We start from the raw sequence: 24595 nt of genomic DNA, 5'->3' as shown, positions 1-24595 counted from the left end.
TTGTATTATTAATAACACTTACCAAATTTTAGAGGTACCTTAAAGGTTGATTAATTAACTTTAATCTTAAATTTTTAAACCAGTACCTTATGCATTATTTTTCTTGTGCAGTACTAAAATCCATTATTTACGTATCGTGTGATGTCGATATTTTACAGCTACTCCAGTTTTTAGTATGTGTTTAGTATGGTCCTTCTACCATATTCGAGATGCACTTATCTACGACTAGATGGTATACGAACTTTAATGATGGTAACTTTATTGGTGTATAAGACTTTTTGCCTGGGCAGCGACTATTAACCATAAACTGTGCTCTGGGTCTACAGTTAATTTTCACTCGATTTTTCCTCCACTTGACTTCAAAAGACACAAAACACACGTAATAACACGAATCAAAATGCATCATCTTCAAAAACGCAGGTATTTGACAAAACTGACAAAAGTTAACACCATAGATAAATGAAACAAGTTTAGATTGGAATGTGCCCATAAGGACAATGTAAACACTATTTGGCGCTATTCTTACAACGGTCGCGACCAAAACTTTTGAAAATTTCGGAGCGGTTCGGCTTTTTCTGGAATTATATCGCCAAATATTGTTTATTCAAATTTATTATTATTTTCGTTTAATTTTATAAATAAAATACAGTGTGTTGCATACAAGAAACTTTATTTTATATAAGGACGCATGTATGAAATACCTATGAAACATTGGAAACCGACGTTATGCCACGATCCACGATGGTTTTGCGGTTCACACTTCACAGCACAGCTTTTTAAGTTTTTAATGCCAGTTTTCACAATTATCACCGGTTGGATTAAATAAAACTTGAATTAAACTCACAAGATAGCAATAATTACTTTGAAAATGGACGCTATAAACACTTTTCGGAATTTCTTTGAGAGCGGTTTAGATTTTGAAAGATTATTATGATTTTTGAAGATTCTGACTTTGACAAGAGAAAATTATTTCTGTTTTTGTTTACCGTTGTTCTTAGCGACCGCTATAGCAGCGCCAGATCGCGTATAACGGTCGCGACCCAAAATAATTTCGCGACCTAAAATTTTTACGGGCTTTCCAATCTAAACTTGTTGCATTTATCTATGGTTAACACAAAATTATAACCTCTAATTCGGCAAGACTTTGACAAGCGTGGACAAACGTCAAAAATCTAAAGGCGAGTTCATACGCATCGGCGTCCGTTTGTCGTTCATCGTTCCGTCAAACCAATAAAATTGAAATACGATCTGTCATTTTTGAAATAAACCAATAAAACTGGTTAAAATCAACAAGAGACGACGCATGACGGATTTATATTTAAACCCATCCATAGTTAACTTAAAAATTATTAGAAACTTTTTTTAGTAAAATAAATAGATTGGTATGGGACGTCATCTGCTTTTCTTCTGTTATCGTCTGTCGAAATCTTACCTGAGAAAAAAAACAGAGTATACTAACCGACTGATAACGCGAATTACTGACCGTAATAATGCGACTCACATCAACGGACTAACTTCTCGACTCTCTTCAGCATACATTTTTATATTTTCTATCCCTCGTGGTCATCGCCGGTTACGTCGTTCAATATGTTTTCATCTAATTACATTCACCCGGCTATGACCATGAGGCAATCGAACTTTGGTAGCCTGCGTTTGATTATCGACCCGAGATTGTTGTATTTTAATTGTTTAATTATTAATGTTATTTAAAAACATGTCTGGGTCGATGTCATGCAGGTAACCGATCTCTTGGGCCTATATCAAATTGTTTTTTCCCAATTTGGTCTAAACCCAAGTTGACATCTATTTAAGTCTTGACAATATTAAATACAGAAATTTAGATGGACCGAAAACCACACCTCTGTGGAATGCTAAAGATTGTCCTTTTAACAGTTTTGTATTGTGAAGTGAGAATTTCCCAATCATTTGGGGTACTGATTGGCTGTGAATGGGGAATTATGTAAACATTTTGTTAATTAGTATAGATTAATAAAGTTTATTGTGTTACAAATATTTCGATTATCTCATTATTTATTGTGGACATATGTGGTATGAGCGAGGCCTGCGAGTGATCGAGTAATGAACACCGAACAAGTCAAACACCGCGAATACTATTCTCAATTCAACTAATTCTTTTGTAGATTTCTCATTCCAATTCAGCAAAAAATTAACCACATTTTTCAAACCACAGAAATTCTTGCAAACAAAAAAAAATAGTAACATCAAATTTAACAATAACAAAATCATATTTTTGCTGGTATTTTAATCGTAGCTTTCTCTGGTTAGTTTATATGGTTATAAATTTTACTAATTTGAAGGTAGATTTTTGCATATAACTTTTAAATGACTATAGTTTGTCCAACAACAAAATCCTTGACAGTGATAGATGTCTGTCATTTTAATTTCAAAGTAGTTTATTTTATTTTAAAAAGAAATAAGTTGGTATAATTGGAACGCATAGTAGAAAATTAATATATTTAAAAATTGATTTTTTTTGACAAATGGTCAGTTCAAAATATTTCGAAAAAAAAACTGTATAAAACAGAAAAAAAAATTAATCCAGTTATTTTATTTAGTATTGCAAAAAAATAAATAAAACAAAATATTTTATTAATAATAACACTACTTACTGAATTTTATGCATTAAAAGTTGCTTAATTAACTTTAATCTTATTTTTTTTAAACCAGTATCCTTTGACATTATCTCTCTGCAGTACTAAAATATATTATTTACCTATCGTGTAATATTATTTTACATATGCTCCAGTTTTTTGGTACCATATACGAGATGGTATACAAACTTTATTTATGGCTAATATAACTCTCTGGCACACTGTGTCTCTGGGCACCGAATATTAACTGTAAACTATGGTTAACTCTCAAAATACTTAAGTCGAGTTCATAAGCATCGGCGTCCGTTTGTCGTTCATCTTTCCATTAAACCATTAATATTGAAATATGATCTGTCATTTTTGAAATATACCAACATTAGGTATTATTAGCGTATACCCGTCCGCCGGATAAGAAGCAGGTGAAAAAATGCGCTAAAATAGATAAGAATGTTTCAGAATTCGTATTTATTCGTGTTTTAATAGCCAAAACGAATACATAGATTCTCGCGACAGTTCTCGTGTAAAATTTATTTTTTAAGTAAAATAATGGATGTTTACGAAGTTCGTGACAAAATTCAAATTGTAAAATGGTATTTCCAAAATAGGTCTTATCGGGATATACAAACAATCTTTCCACAAACTTTTGTAGACAGGCCAATTCCATTTTTACGTACTGTATCAAGAGTTATTAATAATTTTGAAACACATGGGTGCGTGTTCCCACAAAAACAAAAAAGCCTGATGTGTTGATTAATGAAGAACAGGAGTTAAAGCAAGTGTTCATTTGTGCTACCGCGGATCAAAATCCCACGTTTTCAAGTAATCAAATTGCTGAGGTGGTTGTCCTGCCCACATTGCCCGTATTGTTCAAGAATATTTGAACAATACTTTTCCCAACTGTTTAATTAGTGGATATGGAACTATTTTGTGGCCCGCTAGATCACAAGATCTTTTCTCCCAATGACTTATTTTTGTGGGTTATGTAAAATCCAAAGTGTATGGTCATAATAGGGCTAATAATCTGGATGAGCTTCAAGTAAAAATACGAGAGGCTTTCCAAACTATTAGCCCTAATATGTTAGCCAATGTCAGACGTGGATTTTACGACCGCCTAGGCTTCTGTCTAGCACAAGAAGATGGTCTTTTTGAACACTTGTTATAACTTTTTTTATTTAGAGTAATATTTTAGTTTTTTTTTGGGTTTAGAGAACTTATTTATTTTTAGTATTGGCTTGTAAACACACTCAAATAATAAATATTTAAGTATTTTCATTTTAAATGTTACCTTAAGTGAAGGTAAACACTTAAAATGAAAATAATAAATACTCGACACTCCTCGAGTCGTATTCCTAGTTTGTCATGGCCGACCCGTCCAAGCACAACTGCAAGTGCGTACTGCCTGACCAGTCGACTAGCCGGCAGTGAATCTCGAGTACGAACGCAAAACGGGTAAACGTAAATTCGTCGGGCAACTTGCTATGTTACTAGTAGCCTGGTCTTCTCTGTACAAACCCATCCATAGTTCACTTAAAAAATATTAGAGACATTTTTTAGCGAAATAAATGGATTGGTATGGACATCATCTGCTTTTTTTCTGTCATCGTCTGTCGAAATCTTGCCTAAGAAAAAAAAGTATATTCCAAATGAAACGAAAGTCTAATACAACTTTTGCATAAAATCATCGGGAGAATAATATTTGACCTTTTCAAAATTAACATAGGATTCCTATTTCTCACGTTCCAATGCACCACACAATATGAAAAATTATATGGGAAATGTCATCAATAGTCATTTCGAAGCTAAATGGACGCCGTTTTTTCGATCAAACGGTATTTCAACAATGTTTCACAAAGAACCAAGCACAGACTCTGTTCTATTTAGTAAAGAATTTTGTCGTTGAACAAGATATAGAGAGTAAATTATGTAGTTTTAACTTTCATCTAAATTACTCCGTCTTACACAAGGCAATAAATTAGGTTGCCTAGCTTCCGGACCCAATACCTATTCAACAGATCCCCGTTTTACTCACCTACAACTTGTAGAACACACTCGGTTATGGCCTCGTGATCGAGAAAGTTGGAGTTGGCGATGGTAATGACGCCCGTTCTCGGGTCGATACGGAAATTTTCGCTGTGTTCCCCCGTCAAATTGTAGAACACCTCGCCGAATTCGTCGGCGTCGCGGTCTACGGCCACGACCTGCAGCAGGACGGTATCGTTGGGAGAGTTCTCGTCGATGGACACGTTGTAGGAGGTGCGGGGGAAGACGGGGTCGTTGTCGTTCAAGTTGACGACTTTGACTTGGACGAGGGCGGAGGCGTTGAGCTGGGGAACGCCGCTGTCGTAAGCGAAAACCTGGAAATAAAAAAGTTGTTTACTTGTTATGCATTTCTTACTATTGTTACGTTTTTCGTCGGTTCCGTGTGGATAGAAAGTCACAATTTATTTAAACACTATTTATTTAACACTAATTAACAAAAACAATAACGATAAAAGACTTATAGAACTATTTACAAACGATTTATAACTAAGAATTTATTTTGAAATTTAGCGCGTCAACTGCACTGGTATATTTATAACTGCCCCCTGTAGGCCACAGCCGCCGGCTTTTATACCGACAGGTAAAGAACTCTAGAATAGTCCATAGATCGTTAGGTGCGTAGAGAAGGTTTTCGAATGTTCTCGTATGTACTAGTCCATTCCAGTGGGACTCGATTTTTCTCGAACGAATGAATCATTACTGTGTCTTTTCTTTAATGCGATGTTAAGGTCATCTGCGGGCGGGACATATAGTTAGGTTAGGTCGAGTCCACACGGGTCCGCAACACTATATTCACCGGCTCGAAAAACGAGCAAAATTTCGATGTACTTTAAAATTTAATATACAGGGTGCTACAAATTCAAGGTACGAGCATTGGTATCTCGGAAACCGTAATAGATACAAACATGGTTAAATTGGGGCAAAGTTGCTCCTTCGGATGTTCACCAAGACGCCATCAAAAAAGTTTTAGTCCTTTCAAGGATTGCTGAGTTTTTTGGAACAATCGGATTTTTTTGAAAATAAGTTTTATTTTTCCCTGTCGTTACTTTTTAGGAAATCAAAAAATTAATTGCACATTCTCATAGCCACTTTATTAGGGATATCTGATAGTATTTTTAGATTTTCAAATTAGCTGATAATTTGTAAGATGCACAGACCAACTTAATTTTTTTAAGTACGGACCTGCATTTTTTATTTCAGATTTTGAAAGAACTCAGTTTCCTGAGTATAATAAATTCCTGTTTAGTAATAAACGACATTATGGAGCGTAGATATCTTAACAGATACGAAATTCTAAGGACCATGGGTATGCTTGAAGCTGGAATGCGCCAAATCGACGTAGCTAGAGCATTAAATACAACGCAAAGTGTAATATCGCGATTAAGTGCACGCTACCGTGAAAGTGGTGATGTTGCTGAAAGGCACACAAGGCGACATCGCATTACCACCCCTCAGCAAGATCATTTTTTACAATTAAATGCTCGACGCCGACCGACTCTTACAGCACCAGAGCTTAGTTTAATTCTCGAGGAAACACATAATGTAACCATTAGTCCTGACACTGTTCGCAATAGATTAAGAGAGCTCAACTTAAGAAGCAGACGCCTCTGGAGAGCTCAACCTTTAACGAGAGGAAATCGAGAGGTACGATATTTGTGGGCTCAAGATCATGTTCAGTGGTCGAATGAACAATGGGCCAATGTTCTCTTCACGGATGAGTGACGCTTTGGAATTCATCCGGATTCGAGAAGGCTTAGGGTATGGAGAGAACTGGAAAATCTTATTCAGTTGGATCATGTTCAGGAAGTGCACCCTTATCAAGGTGGAAAAGTTATGGTCTGGGGAGGAGTCCAGTTAGGCCGAAAAACCGATCTCGTTTTTCTTGAAAAGTTTCTAACACGAATCACATATCGTGATTTAATTCTTGAGCCTGTCGTGTTACCATATGCCAATGATTTTGGGAAAAACATCATTCTCATGCATGACAATGCACGGCCTCATACAGCCAGAGTGGTAATTGAGTTTATCAATGCTCATCAATTAAACATCTTACCCTGGCCGGCACAATCTCCAGACCTCAACCCCATCGAGCACGTATGGGACGCGGCCCAAAGAAGAATTTTGAGAATTGGTATGCCTCGTAAAACTCGTAGGGATCTGGTTCGGGCCGTGAATGCAGCGTGGCAGGCTGTACCTCAAGAAGAGATCGACAACCTGATCAGGAGCATGGAGAGACGATGTAGGGCTGTAATGAACACTAGAGGAGGCCATACCCTTTATTAAGTAAAAATGGTTTTATATTTTTTTTAATTCGCAGTTTAGAATAAAAAAAAATGTGTGTATTTTTTTGAGTTCAATAAAAATCAAGGTAAATTTGAAAAATTCGGTAAATTTCGCATTTTTATTTCCAATACGTCCTGTAAACTATTTCTTTATTTTAATTTTATTATATCAGAAATGCAAATAATAAAATTACTGACGATGGCTGGATAAAATTGTAATATCCCTAGACTTTTCCGGTGTGTGTATTATTATTGTTACATATTATTAAACATAATTTACTACAATGTTCTTAATTTAGCTTACGCGTTAAGAATCATTACTTAATTAAGTTAATTGGGATCATACTTACTGTAAAAGCCAACTCTCTCGTTTCCTCATAATCAATCACTTTCTTAATTTGTACAATTCCGGTGCCATTGTTGATCTGGAAATATTCGCTTTCTGGATATATCGTATAGCCGGATATATCCGAATCTTCATCAAATGCTTTGTACGTTGCAACTATTGTTCCGACGGGCAGTTCCTCTTTGATTTCCAAGAAGTAGATGGGATGTTCCACGGTCCATGGAGGAACGAAGTTTGGGGGAGAGTCGTTTACGTTCAATATAGTTACAACTGTAAAGAAAATAGTTTTACGTAAACTAAAATAAAATATTAATACGTTTGCGATGTACAGGGTGTCCCATTTTCTTGTGATTTATGGGGTTTCTCGTTTATGAGTAGAGATAGAAGGATGCGCTTTTTACATCAATATGTCATTTTTTATGACACTAAAAGTACTACACACAAATTTTTCTTAGATTTTTTAGTTCTTGAAATAAAATATTTTTACATTTTAACAAAAATATATACATTTTTCTTATTTTTACTCTTTAATGTTTGCATAATTATTAATGTAAAATACAAAGAGAGAGTGAAAAAATAAAAAAATGCTTTATATTATACACATATTTTCGTTGTTTGATTTGTTTTCTTTTATTTTTAATTTTATTAATACATAGGGATAACATATAATTATAAAAACATTATACATATTATTAAAAATACATATTATTCAGTACTTGAATACCGAGTATTGAAATTAGCCTATTAAGCCCTTACACTAGATGAAAGTAGAAACCCCTTATATGTTAAACCGAGAACGAAGATCGCCGCGCACAATAAGTAACGAATTTACAAGTCAAGCCCAAGTCTTCCAAACTGTACACAAAACAACGATTATAAAGTAAGGATACTAAGTACCGAAGTAACGAGTAACTAAAGTAACGAGTCCAAAGTAACGAATCCTATTACAAAAAGTAACTAGTAGTTACGAGTCCATATAAGTAACTAAAGTTTACATCACTAGCACATAGTGCATACAATTTTTTTTTAATTTTAATACGAATTTTACTGCTTTGAAGCCTTGTTACTTGGTACCTAAAATTGATTGGATAACAGTATAAAACAAAGCTATTGAGTAGGTGCCTCTATAGACACAAACTAAAATGACTTGATTTTAGATAAAATCTCACAACATTTTGTAGTGGAAAAGCTGCGGCAACTAACTGGGATAACAATATTGCTTCAAACTGAATTTGCATACAATATACCGAGTGTTTTTCAAAATTGGCTCACCTTTATAACCTTTTTATTTTTTCAGTTAAAGAAACGAGATTGAGACGCACCCGGTATTTGAGACGCACCCGGTATACACGATGTATAAAGAAAAGGCGTAAGTACGTACCTAATAGTCCTTGCCCTTGTTGCACAGTTGGTGCCGTGATATCGGTAACCAAAACCGGTATCCTGATGAGGGCAGCCAGATCTCTCTGTAAGGGACTGGCGACGGTAACTTTACCACTGTTTTTATCCACCGAGAAAAACTCCTTGAAAGCTTCAGATCTGGTTACTTCCAGCCCATGTTTGTCCAGACCTGTGATTGGTTCAGTGGCTGCAAAGTTCAGTGCTTCGGAGGTATTGACGTCAGGATCCAATGCTACAAGCGTGTGAATGACAGTGCCTACTGGGACGTCTTCCATAACCTGAGAAAAAAGTCCAATATAGTTGGTAATTGAATTAACAAATTATGAAACTTCAAAAATATGGAGGAAGGAGTATAGTGCTATATATGTGTATTGGATGCATTATAGATAAAGATGGCAACGATATATCGAGTATATCCATATATTTTTTGCGATATATCGGAACATCATTATTTTTGATAGACAACAGTTATTCCTAGAATTTTTTTGAAGAAATGAATTCGCCATACATTATATTTCTCCAAAAAAATCCTATGAGTATTTAGCCACTATAATAAAATCTACAAAATAAAATAGTTATTTTTTGTAAAAACTGCTGCGTTAATTCAAGAGAGTCAACATTGTCAACAGTGGTTTATTGTATGAAAATATTCAAGTAGGCTATTCACTAGGGAGCATGTTAAGCAACATGTTGACAAATGGAGTTATCGCCAAAAAGTTTCCTAGGACATGTTGCTGAGTATGTTCACAAAGGCCAGTATTCGGAATACCCAAATGTATAACCTTCAGTGCAGTAAAACTCTGGCTCAGGGAAACGCGGACCGTTCACTAGAGAAACAAACAGAGGCACAAACATAACAAGCTCATCATCCAAGTACCTAACTCTAAAACCATAACTCAGGGGGGTGACAGTGAAAGAGGAAAATTGGAAACAGTCATTAGTCTCAATCCTGTCATCTCCTGACGACAAGTATGGCCGCCTAGACAAGGACAGCAATGTTTCTGTCTAACTATTGTCTAACTTCACAGTTTAGAATTGACAGATTTCAGAGACAACTTCAGATTTGTTCTAGAACAAATTTCGACGCCATTTTAATTCTCTCCGGTTAGTTTTGTTTTGTAAATTCAATTTGATATTTCGGCAGAAATTTATAAATATAAAGGTAGTAAAGCATATAAAATATATTATTACATGAACAATCCTGGAGAAAAAGACGTTTCTGGAGTACTAGGTATGTCCCATGTATATTATAAAAATAGGTACTAAATAAACACTATTTCTGTATTTTTTAGATGCAAGAAAATTTTGTTATGTTTATGATCGGCGATTTTTTTGAAAATGAAAACAATTTACAGCAAGGTAAGATCATTTTTAACTATAGCCAACATTAGTTATCTCCAGTATGTGCGATTTATTGTCAATAATGCAGTAAATCTGACTGATACAATCTGATTGTTATCCGACTAAAAGTCTCTTTTTGCTTCTTTTTGATTTACAAACCAGGTCTCTTTGGGAATAATGGACGCTTTTTTTAAACAGTATATTTATATTTTATACCTTGATATTTTTACATTGTTAATTTTAGTATAAAAAAATTTGTTTTTCTGTTTTCAGATTTTTGTATAAGGCTCCCGTTTTCATGTCTGCCCCCGTTTTCTATCCTTGATGGCTGTGAATAGGCGTATTTATTTACAAATTACTGTAAGTCATGCTTATACCTTACTAATTTACGTTAAAATTGCATATAATTAAGTAATTGCTGTAGAAATCATTCAATTCTTTATTTTTTATATTTATTTAGTCCCGTTGTCTCATATTTCAAATAAATATGTTTGAATAAAATTTTGTTTTGTTTTATTTATGATAAGAAAGAGTACAAAATACATTTAAACTGAAAGAGGGGTCGCCATTGAATAACCGGAAACGGAAATAAAAATGAAGCCATCATGTCAACCTGTCAATTGGAAAATTAGTTCTCCAGACGACAACGAAGGCTTTCGGTGGCGTATCATGTTTCCACGATTTAGCACAGAGTTGACACTTCTTTCTAGTTAATTATTTTATGCCATAACTGAACTGCTCAGCAGGAAGAGAGTGAGGAATACAACAGGTCTCCTGGCAGGATATACTGCGGCTGTCAAGTGCTACCAGGACAAGTTCCAAACAGAAAAACGCACGTCATGTACATTACAATAATTGTCAATAGCAAGAACTAGACATTAACGCCATCTAGCGGCCTTCGTGCAACTAAATGGACAACAAAAACGACGCGCTAAGGTGTACGACTGTCAAATGCTTTTCAAACTACACCCCTGCTAAAAAATGCGTACGAAAGGGGTCTTTTCCGCACTCTGTGATAACAAAGATCCTAAAACTGCGAGGCTCTGGATCGCAAACGACCCTTTATATTTGGGAAAGCAAAGCTAGAGTAGGGATTATGTTCTCATACTATCAACGACCTGCACAAGCTTGTACAAGGTACAGAGATCAGAGACACAATATGCCTTACAGGTCGCAGTGTTTCCGGCTTAGGACGGCCACTTAATGTTAAGAAAAAATATATGTTGGTCAATTACTCCCTAGAGAATGTCCCGTTTCAGTTCTTACCTCAGCTTTTTGAGTCGCAGGGACAAAATACGGCAGCTTATCGTTCGTGTTGATGATTTTCACCGTCAAACTAGCCGTACCGGTTAAGGCCGGTTCCCCACGATCTACCGCCAGGATTTCGATATTGTACGTGTTTCTTCGGTCGTAGTCCAATTTCGACGCGACAGAAACTACTCCCGAGTAACTATCTATAGCGAAATCGTCGTAGGCCCCTTTAGACAAAACGTATTCTATTTCTGCGTTGACTCCAGTGTCTGCATCTGTGGCTTCGGTTTTCAATAGCGTTGTACCTGTATAGAAATTAAATCTATAATATCTAGAATGTATAGAGTGTGCTTTTAAAATAATTGGACTTGGTCAGTGCCAAGATATAGAGCCGGTGGCGCAGAGGTACAGCTCTCGTCTACCAATCTAAAGGTTGTTGGTTAGAACCCTGCAGTTTATCAACCGCCTATTTTTAATAAATTAAAAATAATTTGGGTACCTAAGACTACTCAGCCTTAAATATACAGACCGGACCACCGTAGTAGTAACATAGACAGAACCGGACGAATTAGCGTATACCCGTCCGCCGGATAAAAAGCAGGCGAAAAAATGCGATGAAATAAAAATAGGTAGATATGTGATAAGAATGTTTCAGAATTTGTATTTATTCGTGTTTTAATAGCCAAAACGAATACATAGATTCTCGCGACAGTTCTCGTATAAAATTTATTTTTTAAGTAAAATAATGGATGTTTACGAAGTTCGTGAGAAAATTCAAATTGTGAAATAGTATTTCCAAAATAGGTCATATCGAGATATACAAACAATTTTCCACTAACTTTTGTAAACAGGCCAATTCCATCATTACATACTACTATATCAAGAGTTATTAATAATTTTGAAACACATGGGTGCGTGTCCCCAAAAAAAAACACAAAAAGCCTGATGTGTTGATTAATGAAGAACAGGAGTTAAAGCAAGTGTTCATTTGTGCTACGGCGGATCAAAATCCCACGTTTTCAAGTAATCAAATTGCTGAGGTGGTTGCCCTGCCCACAATGCCCGTATTGTTCAAGAATATTTGAACAATCCCAACCGTTTAATTAGTGGACATGGAACTATTTTGTGCCCCGCTAGATCACCAGATCTTTCTCCCAATGATTTCTTTTTGTGGGGTTATGTAAAATCCAAAGTGTATGGTCATAAAAGGGCTAATCATCTGGATGAGCTTCAAGTAAAAATACGAGAGGCTTTCCAAACTATTAGCCCTAATATGTTAGCCAATCAGACGGGGATTTTACGACCGCCTAGGCTTCTGTCTAGCACAAGAAGATGGTCTTTTTGAACACTTGTTATAACTTTTTTATTTAGAGTAATATTTTAGTTTTTTTTGGGGTTTAGAGAATTTATTTATTTTTAGTTTTGGCTTGTAAACACACTCAAATAATAAATATTTAAGTATTTTTATTTTAAATGTTACCTTAATTGAAGGTAATTACAACACTTAAAATGAAAATAATAAATACTCGGCACTCCTCGCCAAGCACAACTGCAACTGCGTACTGCCTGACCACTGACCAGCCGACTAGCCGGCAGTAAATCTCGAGTACGAACGCAAATCGGGTAAACGTAAATTCGTCCGGCAACTTGCTATGTTACTAGTAGCCTGGTCTTCTCTGTATACTGGGTTCACAATCCTGAGGTAATAATAGACGGTTAAAGCGTAGTGCTAGCCAAATTACTTTCCTTAGACTCTAGTATGGCAAGCTGTACCTTGCTACTCCTACGTTATACCGGGTGCGTCTCAAAATTGGCTCACCCCTATAACTTTTTTATTATCTTTTTAGATAAAAATCGTGATTTAGTATGTTAGTATATGACATAAATTAGGATTGATTCACGTATTCAATTGTTTTCGGCCACTTCCTGTTTAAGCGGAAATGACTACGACTTTTGATTTTTAAATAGCACCCCCGGTATTTTTTTACTTTAGTCGATAGAAAATGACACTCTGAATAGAATGACATCATATGTCAACTTTTGACATTTTCGAATATGGTTTACATATTTGAAATTACAACATGCGATTCATAACGAGAACTTGTCTCGAAATACCAAGTGTGTGGTTTTTAAATTGTGGTTATGAAATAACCAAGTAATTAAATGAGTTATAAGTTAAGTTAAATTATTCGTAAAAAATGCTAATGAGCCATCCTCGTTCCAGTTGAAAAGATTGAGATATGATTAAAAATACGATTTGAGCATCTTTAATTTGGCCAGGACAAGACACTAAAAACATTCGACGATCAAAATTATTATTCCAAGGTTCCTTGATTAAAAATTAGTGTTTTTAATGCAGCCATGCCACTATAGATTGAACTTTAAAATACAATTTTGTTGTAAGTGAAAATTCTATTCAAAGTGCCATTTTCCATTAAATAAAGTAAAAAAATTCCGAGGATGCCATTTAAAAATTGTAGTTTTTAAAAAGTTGTAGTCATCCCCAGTGAAACAGGGAGTGGCTGAAAAGAATTGAATACGTCAATCAATCCTAATTCATGTCATATACTAACATACCATAAATCTCGTTTTTTTATCTGAAAAACATAAAAAAGTTAAAAGATTGGGCCACTTTTGAGACGAACCACCCGGTATACGGGAGCTAGTATTATTATTAAGTGTCAAGATTTTTGACAGCACTGAAAACTGAAGTTTTGATGTCCTATATTAGCTAAAATATATAAAGTATAATCGTATCACCAGTGTAACATATAAAAGTATATTTTTATTGAAAGTATATTATTTTCAATTATTTCTCTTGCCAAAGGTTTGAACGATAAAATTTTTATAGTAAACCGTGGATTTTTATGTGTAATATTATTTTATTTAAGGAAGGCAAGTCATTAAAATTATAATTCAATACGATAAACTTACCAATTGCAACATCTTCTGGAACAGCTTCTAAATAGCTTTCTTTTAAGAATATCGGTGCATTATTATTAATGTCCATAACTGTAATATTCACAGCCGTAGTTGCAGTAAACTTTCCGTCACTAGCCTGCAATCAACAAATGAAAAAGTAAATTAAATAATAAAAAAGAAAAATTAAACTAGTGTATATAACACATTGTCTTCTAAAACTTAATGATACTAATGCTAATTAATACTACTTTACTGTTATAAACCGTACGATCGAAAAAGAAACGGTGTCAAAGACAGCTGGGGGATTGACAATAGATAGAGATCATAATTTTGGAGAGGTAAATCTCTAGACGTCATTTATTAAAAATTGATATAAGAGTTGTCAAAAATTAATACTAATTATAGAGAGATTCTTTGAATAAGAAGACTAAGGAAGGAGCATAATGCTATCCATGTATTCATGCATGGTGGGCGGAAAAAGCACTCTAGGGTGGGGATCCTTGACAGTTCTGTTTGTCGATTCATTTGACACATTTGAATTTGATTTGAAATTTTGTGGATTTGCCAGTCTTTATGGAGCTTATTTTATGTTATTTATTCTACTACTGATAGTTGTATAAAGGTAGTAAATCTAGATGGAAATTGTGGCAGAACTTAAATTAACAGTGACACTATCGCGATTTATCGAAAAAGACTCTAAAATATTTGGTTGTGTAGCGTGCGGTAGATCTCGGCAAAAATTGAGTGAAATAATTGAACAACTTTTCGTTAGTAAGTGACTATATAATATACATACGTGTAGTAAACCGATCATTTATGAAATTCACTTAAATTAACTAAATTATATATTTTTCTTGCATTTTAGCTTTTATTTATTACTTGTCATGGATTAGATGTCAAAGAATTTAGATACGTTAATTTGACTTAACTGCTTCAGTAGCGTATCGGATGTTTGTGTTAATAAATACTTATTATAACTTATCTATTTTAATTAGAATTATATATTTTTATGACAATTTTAATAACTACCAACATTTGTTCACAACGTAAAATAAAACAACAAATTATTGAGCCTACCCCACGTCTATCCTACATCATAGTTTTACATTTTTTAAATAAAATTAGAACGACACTGATAAACCGGAATTTAAGTCGGCCATATTTGAGGCCCATCGCGGTGTACCTAAGATTTTTGATGTGCTCCTTCCTTAGTCTTCTTATTCAAAGGAGAGATTAAAAAAGGATAGAATGTTTCCAGACACAAATCTATTTTCAAAAAATTATTTTTTCTCGAATTTTAAACTAAATTAATACCACTTAAAAATCATTTTTACTCAATATAAAAATAAATTACAATTTTTTTAAGGCCAGTAAAGAAGAGTACGGGCCAAAAAAATTATATCTAGGGCTTGACCTCGCCGAAATTATCCTTGAGACCGTTTTTTTTTCGATCGTATAGTAGGTATATATTTATAATCTTTAATGCAATGGACAGGCTTGAGCGCGGATGAATTACTCCATGTAGCGCAAGATCGAGAGCGGTATAGAAATATTGTTAACATGACAATCGTCAACGTTTACTAGGAACATGACACTTGACGAAGAATATTACTGTCTTATTGTATAATCTAAATATGAATAAATCTAAGGAATAAATATATCTATAGTAAACGCCACGAATGTTTGGGAGTGATTCATCGGTCGCTACCATGTTAACTAATCTGTTCAAGGTCACATAAAACTTAATTCCAGTGCCGTGGTCTTTCAAGTCATATAATAATCAATATATAATATGTTGTAATTTGTTGTTTTAACTGTCAAAGTCTTGTCAAAACATATATTTGGTTATAAATATAAAACGGAATGCCCCATTGGTCGCACTGCAAGCACACCAATGGACTGACGCACAAAAACGAATCAATCAAAGAAACGCGATATAGTATCGTCTTTGTCAATCACGCTAACATTTTAGAATAAGTAGGAGGAGCGCAGGTAGATGATTAGACCGGGCCTTTAAAAACCTACGTCTGCGGTAAAAATTTACGTTTTTAATGTAAAAATGAAAGCGCGCGTATCGATTCTAACTTCACCAAGCGATGAATCACTCCCAAACATTCGTGGCGTTTGCTATATCTACCTATTAATGACCCAACCAAAAATTTCCAATATTTTTCAATAAACCAAGTATCGGTTTTTACTTACCAGCACAGTAAGGGAAATAAGGTTATCCGTCCCGTTACTAACATCCAATCCTTTCCCATTTGCTATCCTCAATTTCCCCGATTCTGGATCGATTTTGAACAGTTTCTCATCGTTTCCGGCTATTATGGAGTATGTGACGTGCGATGTCTTGTCCGCGTCAATCGCCTGGATGACTAGGTCGGTACTGAACCGCGTGGCACCCTCGTCAACGAACACCATGTACGTCGACTGGCCGAACACCGGAGCGTTGTCGTTGCTGTCGATGAGCGTGATCTTGAGGGGCACGGTAGAGGTTTGCCCTTTGCCATCATCGTCGGTTGCCTACATACGCAGAATAAATTCTTTTTTTTTTAAATTTATACCTATCGACATAACACGGTAGCAAAAATAATCCAACAAGAACTGGCACTCAAGTACAGCTTAATGACAACAAGGTTGCAATACTCTAAATACACTCCCGAAAGCGTAATGGAAAATGAAACACATAAACTGTACTGGGACAGGCACAACATAGGCCTGACACAATAAATAATAAATACAACAACAGTACATAGGCCTGACACAATAAATAATAAATACACACCACTTGCTATAGGAATTCAGAAAATGTGGAAACAAAATAAAGTAACAATTATACCTATAGTTATAACAGTAACAGAAGCTACAAAAGCATTTTCTCAACATATACTATCAATTTGTAGGCTTGCAAACAAATTGGAGGCTTTTGAGATGTCGCTATATCGCATAATCCTGAAGATACCTTGGACGGCTAGATTGACAAATGAGGAAGTTCTCAGACGCGTTGACAAAGAGCGTGAATTAATTGAATTGATTAAAAAGAAAAAGACCGCATACCTGGGGCACATAATGCGAAACCCCAAATATCAATTCTTGTATTTGTTGATAGAAGGCAAGATCGAAGGCCGGAGGGGTATCGCAGACATCCATTAATGGATCTGCACTAGAAGAAGAAGAATACAATCAATAGATTTACCCCCATACATTCATACTAACATGCAGAAAGCTGTAATCCTAAAAACTACAACTATAGTAAGGAAGTTTATGCAATAGAGAGACATACGACTTGGTGTTAATCAGTCATATACTCTAAAACCACAATAGTGAGTAACAAGAAACATAATAATAAAACGCAGTGGTAATAGTATACAGGGTGATTCTTGTAAGTCGGTCATGCTTTCGGAGAATGATGGGGGACGTCGAAATATTAATTTTGATATAGCACACTATGGGTCGGAAATGCCTCTTACGCAAGACACAGGATGCTAAAGTTTTAGAAAAATTAAAGATATTCTTTAATAGTTTTTTAACAGTTGAAGGTATTGTTATAAAATTTCATTATAGGAGTCTGCCTAACAGAGACACTTTAAATGTAAAAAGAAGAGGTTTTAGTTTCAATCAGTGGCGTAGCTGTGATACGCATCGGGTAATATTTAAAAAAAAATAGTACGCCACTGATAAAAATAAAAATTTCTGAGTTTTTTTATTTACTCCGTTTATTTCCAAGAAAAAATGTCTCTCGCAACTTTCTTCTATCTAACACCATTTTGTCACAATTTACAAATAAATATTTTTTTTAATGAGAACCTTAAATATGCGAATTATTATAACTACCTTAAAACTAAGAATTTTATTATTAACAATAAAAAAAAATTCTAGTTTAAATTTATAATTTTTTAAAAATTTAGAGCTAATAGTAAAAAGTACCAAAGTTACCCAAGATGAAGGGAGTTAACGATGCACATGTGTTTCTGCCCTCTAGTTATAATAATTCGCTGTATTTAAGATTCTCATTAAAAAAATTATTTATTTTTAAATTGTGACAAAATGGTGTTAGATAGGAGAAAGTTGCAAGAAACATTTTTTCTTGGAAATAAACCGAGTAAATAAAAAACTCCGAAATTTTTATTTTTATCAGTGGCTTACTATTTGTTTTTTAAATTACCCGATGCGTATCACATCTACGCCACTGATTGAAACTAAAACCTCTTCTTTTTACATTTAAAGTGTCTCTGTTAGGCAGACTCCTATAATGAAATTTTATAACAATACCTTCAACTGTTAAAAAACTATTAAAGAATATCTTTAATTTTTCTATAACTTTAGCACCCTGTATCTTGCGTAAGAGGCATTTCCGACACATAGTGTGCTATATCAAAATTAATATTTCGACGTCCCCTATCATTCCCTGAAAGCATGACCGACTTACAGGAATCACCCTGTATAGTAGTGGTATATAGTAATAGTGGCACAATATAACAAAATAGAGAAAACTTCGAGAAGTCCAAAAAATATAGGACATGAAACAATATTATAATAATAATCGTGTATTTTTATATCGTTAAATCGCTATTTCTTTATGTAAAACGAATAAATATTAAAACATACCTGAAAAACACCTACACACAATACCTCCAGAAATAAATTATTTGTCATTGTCAGTGGTGTGTCAGTTAGATTATATATCAAGTTTTTAGATATTTTAGGGGTCAGTTCATATCGCCAGCTTTAGATACATAAATATTAGCACAAAGGTTCGTTTAAATGACATTAGTGATTAGTGAATTAGCTACGTAAAGCGATTTTAGGAAATACTTCCTCGAGTGTAAAATTATGTCGAACAATTTGTTGTATGAAAATTCCATCTGACATGACTATCTGGTCTAGAAGAATGAAATTCTACAGAATGAATTAGAAGAGATTTTTGAAATTCATCAACCAAATGGGTAAAATTAGTAAATTTTTTTAGTAATCGTGGTCCCGATAATTATGTCATCGACGAGCTTAGTACCAAGTCACCTAAAGAATAGTTTAAAAATATTTCTGAAGATATTATTTCAACAATGCAGAAAGCCTCTATACTTCAATCTACATCAATGGTCCGATCGTTCATGGTTAACTAAAAGTGAGAGTTCTTGATACTTAGCTATAACCGTTCCTCAACACACTACGAAAACAAGTTTATTGGTTCCCTTGATCAAATACATTGATATAGGAGTAGGTACGTCAAATAAATACAAACAAAAGTCATTGGTTTTTGAAGGTATCTGTATAATATTCTATCTGATGTTTTAAAAAATGTTCATAAATTAAGTATTTAACAGGTCAATAGCTAACTGAAGAAACCTAATCAATATACTAGAAATATAATTAGTACTTACGACAAATTGAAGTTGATACTCGGATTTTGATTCATAATCCAAACAATCCGGACGTCCCACGTTTTCACAGGGCGCTACTGTAACCACTCCTGTTCTATTATTCACCGTGAAATGTTCAGCTCCGTTGCCGGCAAGGCGATATACTAATCCATTTTCTCCGAATTTACCACTGTCTCGATCTTTTGCCACTATGGTGATGACCAGAGTGCCCGGTGATGCTATTTCAGAAACAGTCGCGGAGTAACTATCCTGATCGAATGCTGGTGCGTTGTCGTTAACATCAAACACTGAAATTAAACCAATATCTATACTAATTACAGTTGAGGGTTGGAACCTTTGGTGATACACAGCAAAATTAAAACACTAAATCACCACAATACACCAAAACACTTTTACTTTTACACTGGACGCGCGTTTCGCTAACCATGTTAGCATCATCAGCAGATGATTATAAACACTGTTTTGGTTTGGTTTGGTGATGATCTCTCAGCAGATGTCTCAGCACATGATTATAAACAGTGTTTATAATCATCTGCTGATGATGCTAACAAGGTTAGCGAAACGCGCGTCCAGTGTAAAAGTAAAAGTGTTTTGGTGTATTTTGGTGATATAGTGTTTTTATTTTGCTCTATACTAATATATAAAATCCTTAAGTGACTGACATACTGATTAATCACGATCCTGCTCAAACCACTCAACGTAAGAAGCTCAATTTTGGCATACAGGTTGATTCTAGGGTGTACAGGTTCGATAAGAAGGGAATTGATCGAATCCTAAATCTCAGAATAGTTATATAACAAACGCTATAAATTACTAAAACAGAAATACGTACTCGCGATACTTACTAGTAAGTTCACAGATCGAGCCGCAAGTAAAAAATCTAAAGAAGTTAACTATAACTATCTCAAATACGCAAATTAAATAATTAAACTCAATAAATAGTTCCAAGAGGGTGTTTCGAAAAATCTGGTCATTGATTAATCACGATCCTGCTTAAACTGCTTGACGTTTAAAGCTGATTTTGGCAAACGGATTGACTGTGGGGTGTAGAGATTCGAAAAGGAGGGGTTTCTCGATCTCTCAAATTCCAAGAGGGTGAAAACGCCCCTCAAATATTACAATATTTGTTATTTAAAAACGGTTAGTATTTCGGGAAAACGCTTGGACAAATCATAGTTTATTTATTTTTTTTTACTTATTATGAAATTTTTAAAAATCATACAGGGTGTTTCAAAAAGTTGGGTAATTTCTTAACCACGATTCTGCTTAAACTGCTTGACGTAAAAACTATTTTAATTTCATCTCGCTTACGAGTTTCGAAAATCCCTTCTTATCGAACCTCTACACCCTAAAGTGAATCTTTTTTCCAAAAATCAGCTTTTTAAGTCAAGCGCTTTAGGCAGGATCGTGATGAATCAATGGCCAGATTTTTCGAAACACCCTGTACACATATAAAATTTCTTTGTCAAAGATTTTACTACAAAAAATATACTTTGAATTTGAAAGTGTAATATGTGTTATTTCATAAAATATTGTACAGTATGTCCCCGGATAGTCTTTACAAGAAGATTTATTTTTTACTATTGTTCTAAAGTGGTTAATTCCGCTTTTACTGTTCCAAATTTCCATACCTTAAATAAAAAAAAAAACGGTGATGATAAAGCAAAGCAAGAATTTCCATTAACATACAAACTGAATAAAATTTTCTCACATGGAATTTGACTTTCGAAAAATCCGTTTGCAAAAAAATAAGCTTTTTACGTCAAAGATTTATAAGAATCGTGATTTATAATTACCTGAAACTGTTATTGTAGCCGTTGAGGACAGCTTCTAAATTCAGTATACATGTCCTAGCAACGGCCCAAAATGATATCTTTTCTTCTATAACAAACTTCGTAATCCAGTGAACTATTAGCTACACGTATCGTAACATTGGCCGATCCAGAAAGCTTGTTTGGGTTCGATTACCTCTACACCAGAGATGTCGTTGAGTTCCAATGAAAAGGCAGCTTGTTTCCCTATAATTAAATAAGCAAAATTATTAAGGTATGTAGTATGTACAGCTGTAAATGTAAATGTATATATTTAAAAAAAAAATCATAAAATATGTAAAGGTCAATATCACTAAACAGTTTAACTGATTAAGTGTTTTTGAACGAATAACTCACCGGTTTTTAAATAAAAAAATTATCCGAACGAACGAACGAACGAACAGCGCATGCGGCCGTTCGTTCGTTCGTTCGCTCGACTCATCCGTTTCGAGTCGGTACATCAAAGGCGTTCGCCAACAAATGCCTCCGGTCTTCTCGTGCGGTCCTATCGTGCGGTCCCTCGTCCATACCACTAGCGAACATTCGTTCGTTCGTTCGTTCGTTCGTGCGGATAATGAATACGCACCTTTAAATTGAGTTTCGAAAAAATCCCTTCTTATCGAACCTCTACACCCTAAAGTCAATCTTTTTCCAAAAATCAGCTTTTACGTCAAGTGCTTTAGGCAGGATCGTGATGAATCAATGGCCAGATTTTTTCGAAACACCCTGTATACATTTAAAAAAAAAAATAAAATATGTAGAAAACAAAATAAAATATACGTGTTTAAGCATTTTCAATGAAACATGACCGTATTTTAAATGCTTTTATTGTAATATTGAAGGGTGGTTTCTATTTGTGTTCATTTTGACTGAACAATGAATAAAAACTGAAGTGTCAGAACGTATTTTCACACACAGTTACTGTCCTCCATTCACGCAGTTGTGCAGCTCCTGAACTGTTCAAGAACGCGATACTCTCACTCCATTCAATTGAGTCATAAAGTTCAAAACTGTTCCGCGCCATATGGAGGCACCAGGCTATCGCGCACAGCTCCTTTCAGAACCGTTCTTGAGTAGCCCAGGGCGTAAAGCCCTGAACTTGAAATTCGCGAATGGAGGACAGCAAGTGTAGTATAGTATCTTCCCCTAGGAGATGCAAGACCTTGTCGTTGGTGGGGAAGCTCCTGGTGAGGTGCTGGAGGGAATCCCCTCAGCACTTGGCTCGGTCTAAGAAGCATCTCACTCATCGTCTTGTCTCTGACTGTAGTGTCGTGGCCAGGGAATTGCACCGACATATAACGATACCGGGCAGGGGCCACGGACAGCCCTCAACTTTGGGGGCACCGGGGGCACCCCATTGTATTTTACCCTTACTTCTACATGCGGGGCTCTGTAGAAGTGGACCGACTGTCCCTAGCGACTCATAGGAACACTATGAGATCTGATAATAATAGTAATAAAAACATCACCGGTGAAGCTGTGGGGAAACCCCTAGCGACACTGGGAACAGTAACAATGAAAGTTCCAAGGGGCCAACCCAAAGAGAACTACAGGAGAGGTGGCTGACACTTGCGTGAGATCATCCTCCGCAAGTGGCATACAAGCTACCACCTCCTCCAAGGGTCGGGAGTCTACCTCCTACCTCTAAACCCAACAGGCGACACACAAGCTACCGTTTCGTCTACCCGGCCTGGGTCGTAGCTCCTCGACTGTGAGGGACACGGGTCTCCGTAGGAAGTCCTGGGACTGTATGATGAGTTATAACTCAAGAAAGGGGGACACAATAGATCTCTAAGGTCGCAGAGATTAACCCCCCTCCCACTTATTCTAATTCTAATTCTAAAAGTGTAGTATTCCGAGTTCTGACTAATAAGAACTAATCACCCTAATCACCCTTTGCCTGAATAACAGAGTATTGTCGAAAAGCAGTCTATGGTTAGGCAGAGAGGTGCGTATAGAAAAAAGGAAAACCTTTTTGTTTAATTGTTTTGTTTTTTCATATATAATATAAGTTATTATATAATTTATAACTAAAACAGTATCTAGATCTTTTTAGATGTCTGCAATATATTTCCTTTTGTCAGCTTGATCAATTAAAAAGTTGTAAATTAGCTTTTCATTGTTCTTTGAAATAGGGCTTATAAGAATAAACTATTATAACTACTATTATTAATGATAACATTATACCGGGTGCGTCTCAAATGTGGCTCACCCCTATACCTTTTTTATTTTTTCAGATAAAAAAACGAGTTTTGGTATGTTAGCATATGGCATAAATTAATGGATTGATTGACGTATTCAATTGTCTTCGGTCACTTCCTGTTTCACCGGAAATGACTACAACTTTTGATTTTTAAATGGCAGCCTCGGTATTTTTTTTTATTCCATAAAAAATGGCAATCCAAAGAGAATGACATGCTAACTTTTGACATTTTTGGATATGGTTTATTTTAAATCGTGACCTGCGGTTCAGAACGATGTACCAAATTATTCGTAAAAAATGCTTTTTCGTTTTGCACCCTCGTTCCATTTGAAAAAATTGAGATATGATTAAAAATACGATTAGGGTATCATTTAACTGGCGAGGACAAGACACAAAAAACATTAAACAATCAAATCTATTTTTCAGGTGTCCTTGATTAAAAATTAGTGCTTTTAACACAGCCGTGGTACTAGATTTAAATTAAAATACGATTTTTTAAGCGAAAATGTCAAAAGTTGACGTATGATATGTATTGCTATTCAGTGTCATATAAGTACATGTCTATATACATATACTACTGTCACTATATAGTGGAAATAATTGAAAATGTAAAATGATCAGACTTATCATCCCTTGTCAATACGCACTGTATAATATTAAAAAGTATGAGATGCATTTGTTTAAAAATTAATTAATTCTCAACTATCTCTAAAATCTTATCGAGAGTTTAAAAAAATATAAAAATAACTATTCAATTCTTTTCACTTTTACAAGTACAAAATAAGAGTTACCTCATATAAATATTACTAATATTCCCGCCATAATATGAAAAACAGTGATAAAAAGTTTCTTAAAAAACAAATTTTTAATGCTGTTTTTTTTTGTCACACGGTAGTAAAGATATTATATAAATTCAAAAATTCATTAATTCAAAACGTTTGATGCTAACAAAATTATGAAAATACCTATATACACATAATACACATATAACAATAGACACGCATC

The 24595-nt window shown here is 34.8% G+C and overlaps 1 protein-coding gene across 1 annotated transcript in view; it reads right to left on the bottom strand.

The window, feature by feature from the left end:
• Positions 1-24595, bottom strand: part of LOC115878453 (cadherin-87A-like) — a 546388-nt gene that overhangs the window by 45829 nt on the left and 475964 nt on the right. Inside the window, 11 exon segments of the mRNA XM_030894963.1 lie at positions 4642-4966; positions 7285-7550; positions 8662-8959; positions 11289-11578; positions 14208-14331; positions 16398-16718; positions 19577-19863; positions 21373-21406; positions 21409-21519; positions 21521-21585; positions 22304-22313. Coding sequence (XP_030750823.1) covers positions 4642-4966; positions 7285-7550; positions 8662-8959; positions 11289-11578; positions 14208-14331; positions 16398-16718; positions 19577-19863; positions 21373-21406; positions 21409-21519; positions 21521-21585; positions 22304-22313 — 2131 coding nt within the window.

The sequence above is a fragment of the Sitophilus oryzae genome, unplaced genomic scaffold (assembly GCF_002938485.1).
Source record: "Sitophilus oryzae breed Bouriz unplaced genomic scaffold, Soryzae_2.0 scaffold_1512_pilon_pilon, whole genome shotgun sequence".
Classification (NCBI taxonomy): Eukaryota; Metazoa; Arthropoda; class Insecta; order Coleoptera; family Curculionidae; genus Sitophilus; species Sitophilus oryzae.
The sequence above is the reverse complement of the archived record's forward strand: the minus strand, read 5'-3'. Positions and strand labels throughout refer to the sequence as shown.